An 11,460-nucleotide genomic window follows, 5' to 3' on the forward strand; every position below is an offset into this window, starting at 1 on the left:
CAGCCCAGAGATCTCAACTCACATTTCCAAAGCTTGATTATTAAGCCCTGTAAATCCTACAGTGATCTGAACCTCAGCCCATCCTAATCAAGGTCCTCAGCCGCCTAGCTCCACCGGCAAGAGTTCCCTTTCCCTCAGCCCCCCTCCCTGCTACGTCGCCCCAGCCACTCAAGTTCCTGTCAGCTCTGTTTCCAATTCTGTCCTTCAATTTCTACCCTGATATTCTGACATCCATGGCCTGAGCACCTCCTGCCCACAATTCCCTGGTATTGATGTTGCCTTCAGTGACTGTTCATATCCACCAGGGTCCTCCAGAGAAGCAGAACCGGTAGGACATATGCACACACACACACACACACACACACACAGATTCATTTTATTTTATTTTATTTTATTTTATTTTATTTTATTTTAGGGACTTGGTTCACACACAGTTGTGGGCCTGGTAAGCCTGAAGTCTACAGTGTAGGTCAGTAGGTGGGAGACTCAGACAGAAGTCCATGCTTCCGTCTTGAGACAGGCTTTCTTCTCTCGGAAACCTCAGTTGGTACCCTTAAGGCCTTTGCTCTCAACAGCTTGGATGACGCCCACCCACGTTACCTAAAGGGCAATGCCCTTCGCTTCAGGTCAACTACTGTAGATGCTAACCACATCCACAAAATACCTTCATAACCCCAGTTTGATTAAATAACTGGGTACAGTAGCCTAGCCAGGTTGATGCCTAAAACTGACCATCCCGTTGTCTGCTGGCCTTCTGAGCTTAGGTCAGTCTGCCTCTGGCTTCTTCTCCTTCCTCTACACCCCCCAACAGTCTTTCCCTCTGTGGCACCGACCTGAACCTTCACTTTCAAGCTAACCCATCTTCAGTGCTCATTTCATCCTCCTCTGGAAGTCATGACCGCAGCATCCAGAGCCTTTGGGTTATGGCTCCAGGCTCGTACTTGCGCGGGACCTGTGGAGCTGGGTAATGATCCCCGCCACCCAGTAGCCTGGGAAGCACACAAGAGCGTGGACTTGGTTTGCCTCTCAAGGCATCATGGGGCCCCTCACAGAACCAGCAAGAGCTTACAAGCACTTCTTCTGTGACAAATATATTGGCTAGTATCTTGAAGAAGAGACATGGGAAATTCAGTGTCCTCCAGGGAGTACTTGGTGTCATGACAACCTCAATTTTGTAGCCTGTTCGTATGGAGACATTAGAGAAAATACATGTTCAGTCGGGCACCCTGAGGTGCACAGAGCCTCGACCTGGGTCACCCCGATCCGGGTGTCTTGTATCATCATAGTCAGCTTACAATGGACCCGTCAGCCGGCTGGATCGCTCTGAGCTTGACCGGCTTGGCTTTAGAGATTTACTCATGTCTGCCAGATGCCAATCTGGGTCCACGTTTGTGTCTCTAGGAGCCTAAGAAGCTTGAATTAAGTTTTTTTGATTGATTAATGAGTGAGTTGATGTATTTACACCTAGTCTCGCTCTACAAAGGATTTGAGGCAGCTTTCAGGAGGTTTGCATGTGTTAAATAATGCATGAGGAGGAGATTATAAATGGAAACAGGAAGTTGAAATCCGGGCAAAGAAGACATAGGCACGCAGCCCTTGCAGACCTGTGTTTTTGTGCCTGGTGTGAATCAGGTTTCCGGGCTGAACTAAGAGAGGGATGATAGAAATTCGCACTTTCAAGTAAGAAGAAGAAATCTAGCTTCTGGGGAAGCAGAACTCTTCCAATCACTTAGATCCAAAAAGAATTTGGTTGGGGCACCCAAGTGGCTCAGTTGGTTGAGGGTCTGACTCTTGATTTAGGGTCAGGTCAACCCCCCAGGGTTCCAGGACCAAGCTCTACATTGGACTCCATGCTGAATGTGGAGCCTGCTTGAGATTCTCTCTCTCTCTCTCTCTCTCTCTCTCTCTCTCTTTCTCTCTCTCTCTCTTTCTCTCTCTCTCTCCAAAAAAAAAAAAAAATTAAAGAATTTTGTCACCTGCAAAAGTCCTTTGACATGGAAACATCTCTAGCCACCTGTTGCCATTTGCAAACAATATGCCATTTGCAAAAAATACGCTTGCTAAAAATAACGATAGCATTAGACTTTAAATCACGTTAGCTTGTATTTGTCTCGCTTTTGCGGTTAAAATCGAGGGCTTTGGAGACAGTCTGGATCCCAACTTCATCTCTCTTCCTGTCTCCCTGAGTTACCTTGGCCAAGTTGCTTGACCTCTCTGTGCTTCAGTTCTCTTGTCTGTCAGATGGCACCTACTCAGTGGATTCTTGTAGAGAGTAACTGTGGCCATGGATGTGACACTCAGTCTGGGGCCAGCAGGTGGTTGAGCTCGGTGAACTTGGTCAGAGTTGTTAGTAATAGACTTGGTTTAGAAGAACCAGTATTTCCTTACATGGAGTCCTTCTGTGCAGTTATCCGAAAGCCACTCTGTGTGTCGGGAGCCATGCTCAGTGTTAGGCCACAAGAGGGACCGTGTGATCCAGTCGTGCTCTCTGAGAATGACCTGTGCAGGGAGGGACAGTCTTTCTGGCCCCACGGGAAGGAACTGCAGAACCTCAGATGGACATCCAGCCAAGGTGGGTGGACAGAAGGGATCTGGACAGGAGGATTTTCAGAGGAGGAACCCTTGGGCCAAGGCTTGGGGTCCCCAGAAACCAGCTCAGTTACAGAGCAGGGACCAGAGGAAGGAAGCCCAAGATACGGGGATCAGAAAGGGAGAGATAATAACTCTGCAGCGATTCTGTTGTGGCTGGAGTCGAGGGTGAGTGGGAACCACTAGGGGCCAGGGTGAATGAACAGTGGGGAACTTATCACCGGGCCCCTGCAAGACTTAGACGGAAGCAGTAAAGTGGAACCATCATTTTACCTGTCTTTCCCTTTCCGAAAGTGGTCTGTGTTCTGTTTCCTGTCTAGGACACAGCATGATGGACACATTGGCTGTCGCCCTGCGGGTGGCTGAAGAGGCCATCGAGGAGGCAATTTCCAAAGCAGAAGCCTATGGGGACAGTCTGGTACGACGCCCTTCTCCTCCCTGGGGGGAGGTGCGGGTCAAGGTCCTGGCCGCCAGGACAAAGTATAGGTTGTCAGCAAACCGGCCTCATGGTGTCTGTCCTTGACTAGAGCCAGGCCCACCCTCCCTCTGCCTCTGTGGTCAGAACTCCCAAGAAAGTGATTGCCAGGTCCCCCGACCCACCCACAGCATGCGGCCCTTCTCTTCCCTCCCTCCGCAGGACAAGCAGAATGAGGCCAGTTACCTGCGGGACCACAAGGAGGAGCTGACGGACGAACTGGCCACGACCATCCTGCAGAAGGTAGGTAGACCCTGGCCTCCCGCACTGCAGTTCCAGACCAGGGCCTCTGGCCGGCTGAGGCGCACCTGTGGGTACCATTGTTGCCTTGGGCGCCGTTTCTGTGCCTTGTCACTCTCCTCTCTTGTGCTCTGGGGGCCAGTGCAAAAGGATTTGCATTGCCCGGCAAAACGTAAGCAGAGGGGTCGAATATGGTTGCCTTTGTGGATGGAGCTAGTGGGTGGGGAGCCAGGAACTCAGCACGGAGCAGGTTACTCACTGTCTTCCTGTTCCCTGGGCCTCCCACGAGTGTGTGTGTGCACGCGCATGTGTGTGTATACGTGTGTCCTCTTCTCACATCTCTCAAGTAGTCTCTTGCTGAAGAAAACTTGCAGTCACCCCTGCTACCTCTATGCCCTAAAGTGTCCCTTACATGGTGTGTCAGTTAATTACTGTTGAGAAGCCAGCCACCCCAAAACTCTGTGCCTCTGAGCAGGATTATTTCTGTGTTCCACAGGCAATTCTCTGACGCCACAGGGGTGTTCTTCAATTCAATTCAATTCAATTCAATTCAGTTCAGTTCAATTCAATTCCATTCAGTTCTGACACTGTCTACTCAGAGTTGGCACAGACCTCACAAGCCAAGGGCTCAGCCCCACTAGAGTGCCCCCACTCCAGGTACCAGTGAAGTTTCAGGTACGCCCAAGTTACTGCACTTCTGTCCAGCCTACTACACATTCAGGGATTCCCATGGCTGCCCTCAGGTCGGATGATTTTCATAAAACTCAGCAAAGCGCTATACTTCCAATTACTGGTTTATCATAAAGGAGACAAATGAACAGCCAGATGAAGAGATACAGAGGGTAACAAGGCCTGTGTAGGAGGGGTGTGCAGACCTCCATGCCCTCTCCGCCCGCCACACTCACTCCCAGCACATCAGTGCATGCACCAGTCAGGTGCATAGAGTTCCTCCCTCGCCCCGAGGGAGGCTGAAGGTGGGGCTGAAAGTCCCATGGTTCACATGGTTGGCTTTTCTGGCCACCAGCCTCCATCTGTATGGTGGTGTGGCTCATCACCTCATTAGCCTAACGACGACGCTCCAAGCTCTGTGCCAGGAACCAGGGTCAAAGGCCACACATACGTTTTATCATACCGCAGTCTCTTTCTCACGCGTGCATCTGCAGTGACCCCGTCTCGAGCTGTGGGTTGGGATCTAGTCCGTGCAATGTGTTCATTCTGGGGCCGGACTGAAGGCACTTCAGCTACACAGCCAGGACAGAAGCACGGGACGAGGGCCCAGGCTGCGCCCTGACACCTGTCGCTACCCACTCCCTCCTCACCCGCCATTGGCCAAAGCGAGGCGCACAGTCAGCCACAGCCAAGGTGGGAAGTACATTCTCCCTGTCCTGGGAGGGATGAGGAGTCACACAACAAAGGACTGCACGCGGGGAGCGATGAGCACGTTCGGTTGTCCCTTTTGGTCACAAAATCCATGTCCCTTATGCCGGGCACACTCACTCCACCCGGAGACCCCCCCCCAAGCGTCTCATCCCACCCACAGCTCAAAGTACGTTCAACCCAGATTCGGCTGCTTCTAAGCTGGAGACCTACGAACCAAGCAAACAAGTCACGGGTCGAACACACCCTGTGGGGGCACAGACAGCTGGTACAGGACTCTGGAGATGGGGGTACGCCTCCATCCGGCCCTGGTCGGCCCGAGGGCATGGCACATCAGTTCATCACTCCCCCTGGCTCTCAGCCTCCCGCTTTCTCATCCTGTCTGGTCTACAAAGACATCGAAGGATACACTCAGATCCGTGGCTCAGCTGTTTTCTCAGCTGCTTCCTGCCTACAAGAGGTTGGGAGCCCAGACACCACTGTATAAATGGACTCATTATATCCAAATGGCCGTGCCCCACGTAGCAAGCAGTACAAACGAGCAGAAGCCTTCCCTGAGGGCTCTTGGTACCTGCCCGCTTCACAGACTGCCAGCGCTTCCTAAAACCAGGATTTATAGCCAGAGACTCTGGGTTTGAGATGCAGCTCCAGTATTCAGAGCTCTATGGCCTTAACTGATAACTTAACCTCGCCGCGCCCCTTTCCTCATCTGTAAAATGGGAAGAGTTATAGAACATAGCCCTGAGAATTATTTCGATGATTAAATGAGGTAGACCATATACAGTGCCTGAAACAGCCTGGCACGTGCTGGCCCTTAATAAGTAGAAGTTGTCAGCATCACGAAAGGATTATTTATAAACCGCACAGTGCCGTAGGATGTTTAGGGCTGTACTTGTGTCGTTTTTACCCTAAGGCAGATCTGAAACGGGCTGGTATTCTGTTGAAACTGAGCCCTTAAATGTGGCGAAAAGAAAGTGGCTAAAAAAATCCCAGAGGTGGCCCCAGTTGCTCCACCCAGCACCCAAAGGCCTTGCCAGTAACTTGCCCCCTTGTGTCACCCACTTCCTCCCCAGATCATAAGAAAACAGAAGAACAAAGGCGAGCAGCAAATGGGAGAGTGGTCACAGCCCCAGAGCTGCAGTGCAGAGGCCGCTGACGAGGGGACCGCAGCCCCCCCGGGAGGCCCCCGAGCTCCCTCCACCCTCTGGGTGAGTCCCAGGCCCCCCCTCCCATGCAGATGTCCCGCATCAGGCACAGGTCAGAGCCGTTGTCCCCATGGACGTGGGGCTGCCACGTCCAACCATCTGTAGTTGACTGGTGTGCCAAGGGTTCCTGAAGGGGGGACGGGGTGAGGAACAGAGAAAGTGTCGGGGGGGGTGGGGGGCCTGGGAGGGGACAGAGGGAGGAAACACAGTCGGGCTCCTAAGGAATATGGAGGCGGGTTTTTACGCAGAGACCAATTTAGGAAGAACAAAGGTGTCAGTAAGCATGCTCCTTCTGGAAAGAGTTGTACTGGCCCTGTGAAAAGAACACCTGTATGAGGGCCACGTGTGTCCTTACAACTTCCGCCCCTTGCCTTAGTGGGCCTGAGAGGTGACCGTGAGAAAATTGCCACCAAAGTGGCCACGGCCACATCTGGACACGGCTGGGAAGTCGGGAAGGAAGGGGCTCTGGCCTTTCTGCCTGTCACCTTGAAATTAAGCCAAGGGCCGAATCACAAGGCACGGTGGCCTTCCTGGGACCCAAGGGTCTGGGCCTGCTGATGTCTCTGGGGGAGCCACCAAGCCTGTAAAATCCTTCACTGGTTTAAGCGGCCCCACGAGGGACACGGGGGCTGCTGGGAAGGACGGAGGCTAAGGCTGCGGAGCCGGGCCTTCCGGGTGGAGATTCAGCCCGAAACACAGGGACTGGTTGGCAGGGCTCGTGTTCTAGAAGCTGTCGGCACCCACGGACCTGGCAGGGGGAAGGGACGGGGCAGCACACAGGCGCTGTGCCGAACTGGGCAGTCGGACGTGGGAAGAGCGATGCCAAGCCCGTACCCTGCCCCTCCTTGGGGTCAAGGGTCGAGAAAAGGGCGTGCACACCAGCCGCGTGGTCGGCGTGCAACTCCGGAAGTGATGCTCCGTGGCCTCACCACCACCAGATGCATGGGGGGTGACGAGAGGCACCTTGATGGCTTTGTCAGAGCTTTAACGTCATTGATTTATTGGCAGAACCTCCCCTTGCCAACATGCTGTCAGCTTGACTGCTGTTCGTTGTGTGTGCTCCTCCACAAAGTAAGTAGGAGACCCGATCCCAGCCCTCCGGGACTCAATCACCTGGTTGGCAAAGCAGGGCCGGGATACGAGTCAGTCCACGGTGATAGGCACTCGGTTGAAAGGTTGAGACCAGAGGTGGATTTGGGGTTCAGAGAAGGGAGAGGCACACGACCTTCAAATAGCCTGTCATTCAGATGTTTTGCTAAGTGATCCCTGCCCTCGCGGGCTCAGGCTGCGTGCACAGCATCACCCTGCTTTCCGGGGGTCTTTCTGAAGGAAACTCGAAGCGTCGGGTTTGGGGGTCTCCAGGAGGTGCAGATCTCCACAGCACCCCAGACCTGGCCGCGAGCTGAGGGGTCAGAGGCAAGCCCAGGGGGCTTGGGCGCTCTGCCTCTGGCACTTCTGGGCATGAGAGTCTGGAGTTGCCCTTAACCGTGACCTTGAGCAGCTGTTTAGTAACTGTCTGTAAAATAGGGATGATAAGAGAAATACAAGGGGACAAACTCTAGTCATTGTCGTCAAGAGGAGCCAAGAAGATGGCAGGAACAGAGTACTGAGGCAGGTGAAAGCTTGGCTAGGGGGCCGGTCAGGGAAAGCCCTTCCTAGGAGGTCACCTGAGACTAAGGTTTGAGAGACTTGGGAGCAGTGAGAGGAAGAGCATTCCCACAGAAGGAACAGCATGCACGGAGGCTCAGAGCAGGAAGGAACTTAATGTGTTCAAGGAATAGACTAGAACAGTAACTAAATGAGACGTGGCAACTGGCCACTTTGCATGGAGATGGCATTCCCCAAATGATAGGTATTGTTCTTCTTCTTATCACCTTATTTCTACATTTCAGAACTGAGGCCACAGTATCATCAAGGGACCTCTGCTAGTTGTGAGCTGAACCCGCCGTGCTTTGGTCAGCTAGGGCAGCAGCTGTCAGTGGGTCACTGATCTGCCTGCTCTGATTCACAGTCCCCCCACCCCATTCTCCCCCCGCCCCCCCCCCGCCCCGGGGCCCCCCCGGGGGCCCCGCCCCCAACCCCCCCCCCCCCCCCTGCAGCCAGAAGGCATCATCTTGCTTCTCTGCCGCTGTCTCAGCTCACCCACTGGATGCCTCTGGCCACTCACTGCATGTTGGGCCATCCTGTTTTTTCTTCATGGGAGGCCGGAAGCTCCCGTCCCCCACCCTGACCCTGTGCTGCTTCCCCAGGGCAGGGGAGAGACTCACTCCCCGGAAACACACTCCTCCAACGCTCCCTGGTCACGTCAGTTGCCCGCAGCTCTGCACAGTAACTAACGGATGCAGACAGACTTGGGAGTCATCATAGGAAATGTAACTAATAAATAGCAGTAATTGAGGGATTGTCGGACATCTGTAGGAATAGCATATGGCCAATAGTTTTCCCTAACGTAGGCTTTAAACTCACAGGGTGTTCCCACGTATTATTTCATTCGATTCACGCAAGAGCACCCGTTATAACCCCCATTTTACAGGGCAGTAAACTGAGGCCTACCTAGTCTGAGCCACTGGAACGAAGTTGGGGGAGGAGGCAGGACCAGAATCGAGGTCTCCTGGCTCCGAGCGTTTCCTCTGCTCTGCCCTGCTCCCGTCTCCTGGCTCATTGGATATGAACTGCCTGTTTCCCCGCCAGGTGTTCCGGGGGACCCCCCGTGTTCATAGCGCAGCCTAGAAATGATATTCCTGTCCCCTCACAGAGACTGGAGACACTCTGCGTGTCACCAGACACGTGGGACGGTGGGTGCTGGAATGAGCCAGAACGCAGCGGCCCCAACTTTCCACAGCAGGGCCGCAAAGTGCTTCACGCACACCCCCCAGTCAAGCACTGGCCGAAAGCAGCCCTGAAGCTTCCCGGGGGGACCCCCTGCGCAGCCCCTCGGCCAGCTGGAGAGACTCTAGTCCAGCTGGGACGCAGGCACGCGGCGGGCACAGGTCAGAGTCGCACGGGACTCCCGTTGCTACGTCAAAGCTTCTCAGGGGTCCTTTTCTCACCAGAAAGTCTGTCTTGCCCAACGCCTGACCTCTGCACAGCACAATTGTCATTTTGGCTCCCACATCAAGGCAGACAAAGCTGACGCATTTCTTACTTACTTTTCCTGAGGCAAATGGCAGAGTATGATTTGTTTCCAGATTTTGACATAGACCAAGGCCTAATGGAAGTCTCTCGGATCGAGTACCTCTTGAATCTCTTTCATGCAGTGCTTTGGAAGCTGTGTCCACCTGACCCAGGGCTTGCATCCACCTGTGAGAGAGGGGATGGGAGGGAGTCCTTGAGGCTGTAGTTTGGGAACACCCCATAAAGGACATTGTTACACCTTCTTGCATAACACTTTAACCACCCAGGTCACAGGGCTTGGCAGGAGTGTGGGCACCTTACCGAGGGGATAAGATCAGGAGCTGGCTGCTATCACTGACAACTTCATCTTTAATTTTGATGGGGTGTTTTAAAATTATTTTTAGTGTTTTATTTATTTTTGTGAGAGAGAGAGAGAGAGAGAGAGACAGAGTGCAAGCGGGGAAGAGGCAGAAAGCGAGGGAAACACAGAATCCGAAGCAGGCTCCAGGCTCCGAGCTGCCAGCCCGGAGCCCGACGCGGGGCTCGAACTCACGAACTGTGAGATCATGACTTAAGCGGAAGTTGGACGCTTCAGCGACTGAGCCACCCAGGGGCCCCATGAATTTTGATGTTTGATCAAAGAAGTCCTCTGCTGGCCTCTCCCTGTGAGTTGTGCCCATACTGTGATTTGCAATATGTAAACAGCATATTTTTGTCAACAACATCAGGCAGAGAGACATGAATGCTTCGTCTTTCTCCAACCACACTGTACTCATGGGAGCGGCCCCAAACAGAGCAGCCTGAATCTGGAAGTGAAGGGAAATCGAGCATGCAGCCGGGTCCCTGGCACAGCCTGTTCCACGTAGCGGCCTCTAGCACGAGCCCCCGGTTGTCACTGGTCACGTATGTTCTGGCGTTGGGCCAGCTCAGCATCAGGCACGTGGCAGGGGTTTCTCAGATACAGGGCCGTGGCCACCTGATGGCAGGATGTTGATCTGTGGAGACTCAGTCATGGCCCGGACTTGAGCGCTTCCCCTCTGGCTCCTGGGATACCCATGAAGGAAGGAGAACATGTGGATTAAGGTCTCAGCAAAACGCTGTGATCCACACCCTCGAGAAAAACCATTTGTAGCTCCTGGTTTGGTTTAAAGACAGCAGTGTGATTAGAGCTTTGCAAAAACGTCTGGAAGGAGAGCCTGTGCCTTACCCAGCCCTCGGTGATAAGAACCCTTCGAGTCTTGATTAGCTGGCTGTTCGGAAAGGCATAAGCCAAGTGCTGGCTGTGCGGGGACAGAGAAGCCTGCATCCCTCCTCTGCCTGAGTTGCCGTCTCATTTGGCTGCAACCACATTAACAAACTAACAGGACAAGCTGGCCGGCCGAGGCCCCCAAGAGGGCCTGCAGGAAAGGGCAGGGCCCCTTCCGGTGCCCCTGACCCACCACTTTCCACCATGTTTCATGCCTTCCTCCCTCTGTCCCTGTCTCTGGCCTGTTGCCTTCCTCTCTTGCCTTCAGACTTCCATGTGACGCTACAGCTGGGGCTTACCCCCTGGATAGACCGCAGCCTGACTTCCCTTGGTCAGGACCCCAAGCCCTTTCCCTCTGACCGGCACCATGGCAGGGCCAGCCTGGGGCCTCAGGCAGTGACACACCCAGGGGACGAGGGTCAGCTTCTCCAAAGGCTTGCCCTTGAGGGCTAAGCTGGTGCTTTCTGCCGGCCCCTGGCCTGCACTTGGCCCCGCTCCCCTGCCGTGAAAGAGTCTGTGCCAGCACCACATCCGGAGTGAGAGCCTAAGGGGGACTTACCCTGGCCAAGGCCACCACGTTGCACAGCCATTCACCTAGAACCCAGGCCGAGCGGCACCCCCTGGGTTGTGCAGCCTGGTGACTGCTGATGAGGCCGTGTGGGGAGGGGACAGCAGCGCATATGGGTCAAGGAGCAGGCACTCGTTTGCCCACCTCAGGGCTCTCTTACCCCTCACCATGAGGCAGGGATGCGGGTATTATTGAACCCATTTTATAGATAAGTAAACTGAGGCTAACGCTTTACCATAAACTGCCTGAGGTCCCACAGCCTGTGATTGGTGGGGCTGGGAGATGAACACCTTTCTCCTGTTCCAAAGCCTTTGATCTAGCTTCTTCCTCTATAGAATGAGATCAGCAGACTCAGTGACCTCCAAGTCCTGGGGCTGTGCTGTGGCCACAAGACCCAAGTGACCGTTGAAGTTTAAATTAGTTAAAATGAAACAAAGCTTAAAACCCAGTTCTTCTGTCACACTGGCCACATTTCCAGTGCCCAGCAGCACCTCTGGCTGGCGGCTACAATATTGGGCAGCCCAGATGCAGAACATTTCCATCACTCCAGAAAGTGTTATTGCACAGCATTGGTCCAGGGTTTTAGAAAAAGAGGAAGTGATAAACAGAGGAAGAGATAACCAGAGGAAGTGATAAACAGGAAGAG

At 53.8% G+C, this 11,460-nt stretch overlaps 1 protein-coding gene across 5 annotated transcripts in view; it reads left to right on the plus strand.

Annotated features, from left to right (window-relative positions):
* The window catches only part of MYRIP (myosin VIIA and Rab interacting protein), a 380,023-nt gene that overhangs the window by 285,996 nt on the left and 82,567 nt on the right, over nucleotides 1–11,460 (plus strand). For all 5 annotated transcript variants that reach the window (XM_040479864.1, XM_040479863.1, XM_040479867.1 and 2 more), the window contains 3 exons: nucleotides 2,910–3,007; nucleotides 3,227–3,307; nucleotides 5,755–5,889. In XM_040479864.1, coding sequence (XP_040335798.1) covers nucleotides 2,910–3,007; nucleotides 3,227–3,307; nucleotides 5,755–5,889 — 314 coding nt within the window. The remainder of the gene's footprint in view (nucleotides 1–2,909; nucleotides 3,008–3,226; nucleotides 3,308–5,754; nucleotides 5,890–11,460) is intronic.

The sequence above is a fragment of the Herpailurus yagouaroundi genome, unplaced genomic scaffold (assembly GCF_014898765.1).
Source record: "Herpailurus yagouaroundi ecotype Mexico unplaced genomic scaffold, PumYag 159, whole genome shotgun sequence".
NCBI classification, from domain to species: Eukaryota; Metazoa; Chordata; class Mammalia; order Carnivora; family Felidae; genus Herpailurus; species Herpailurus yagouaroundi.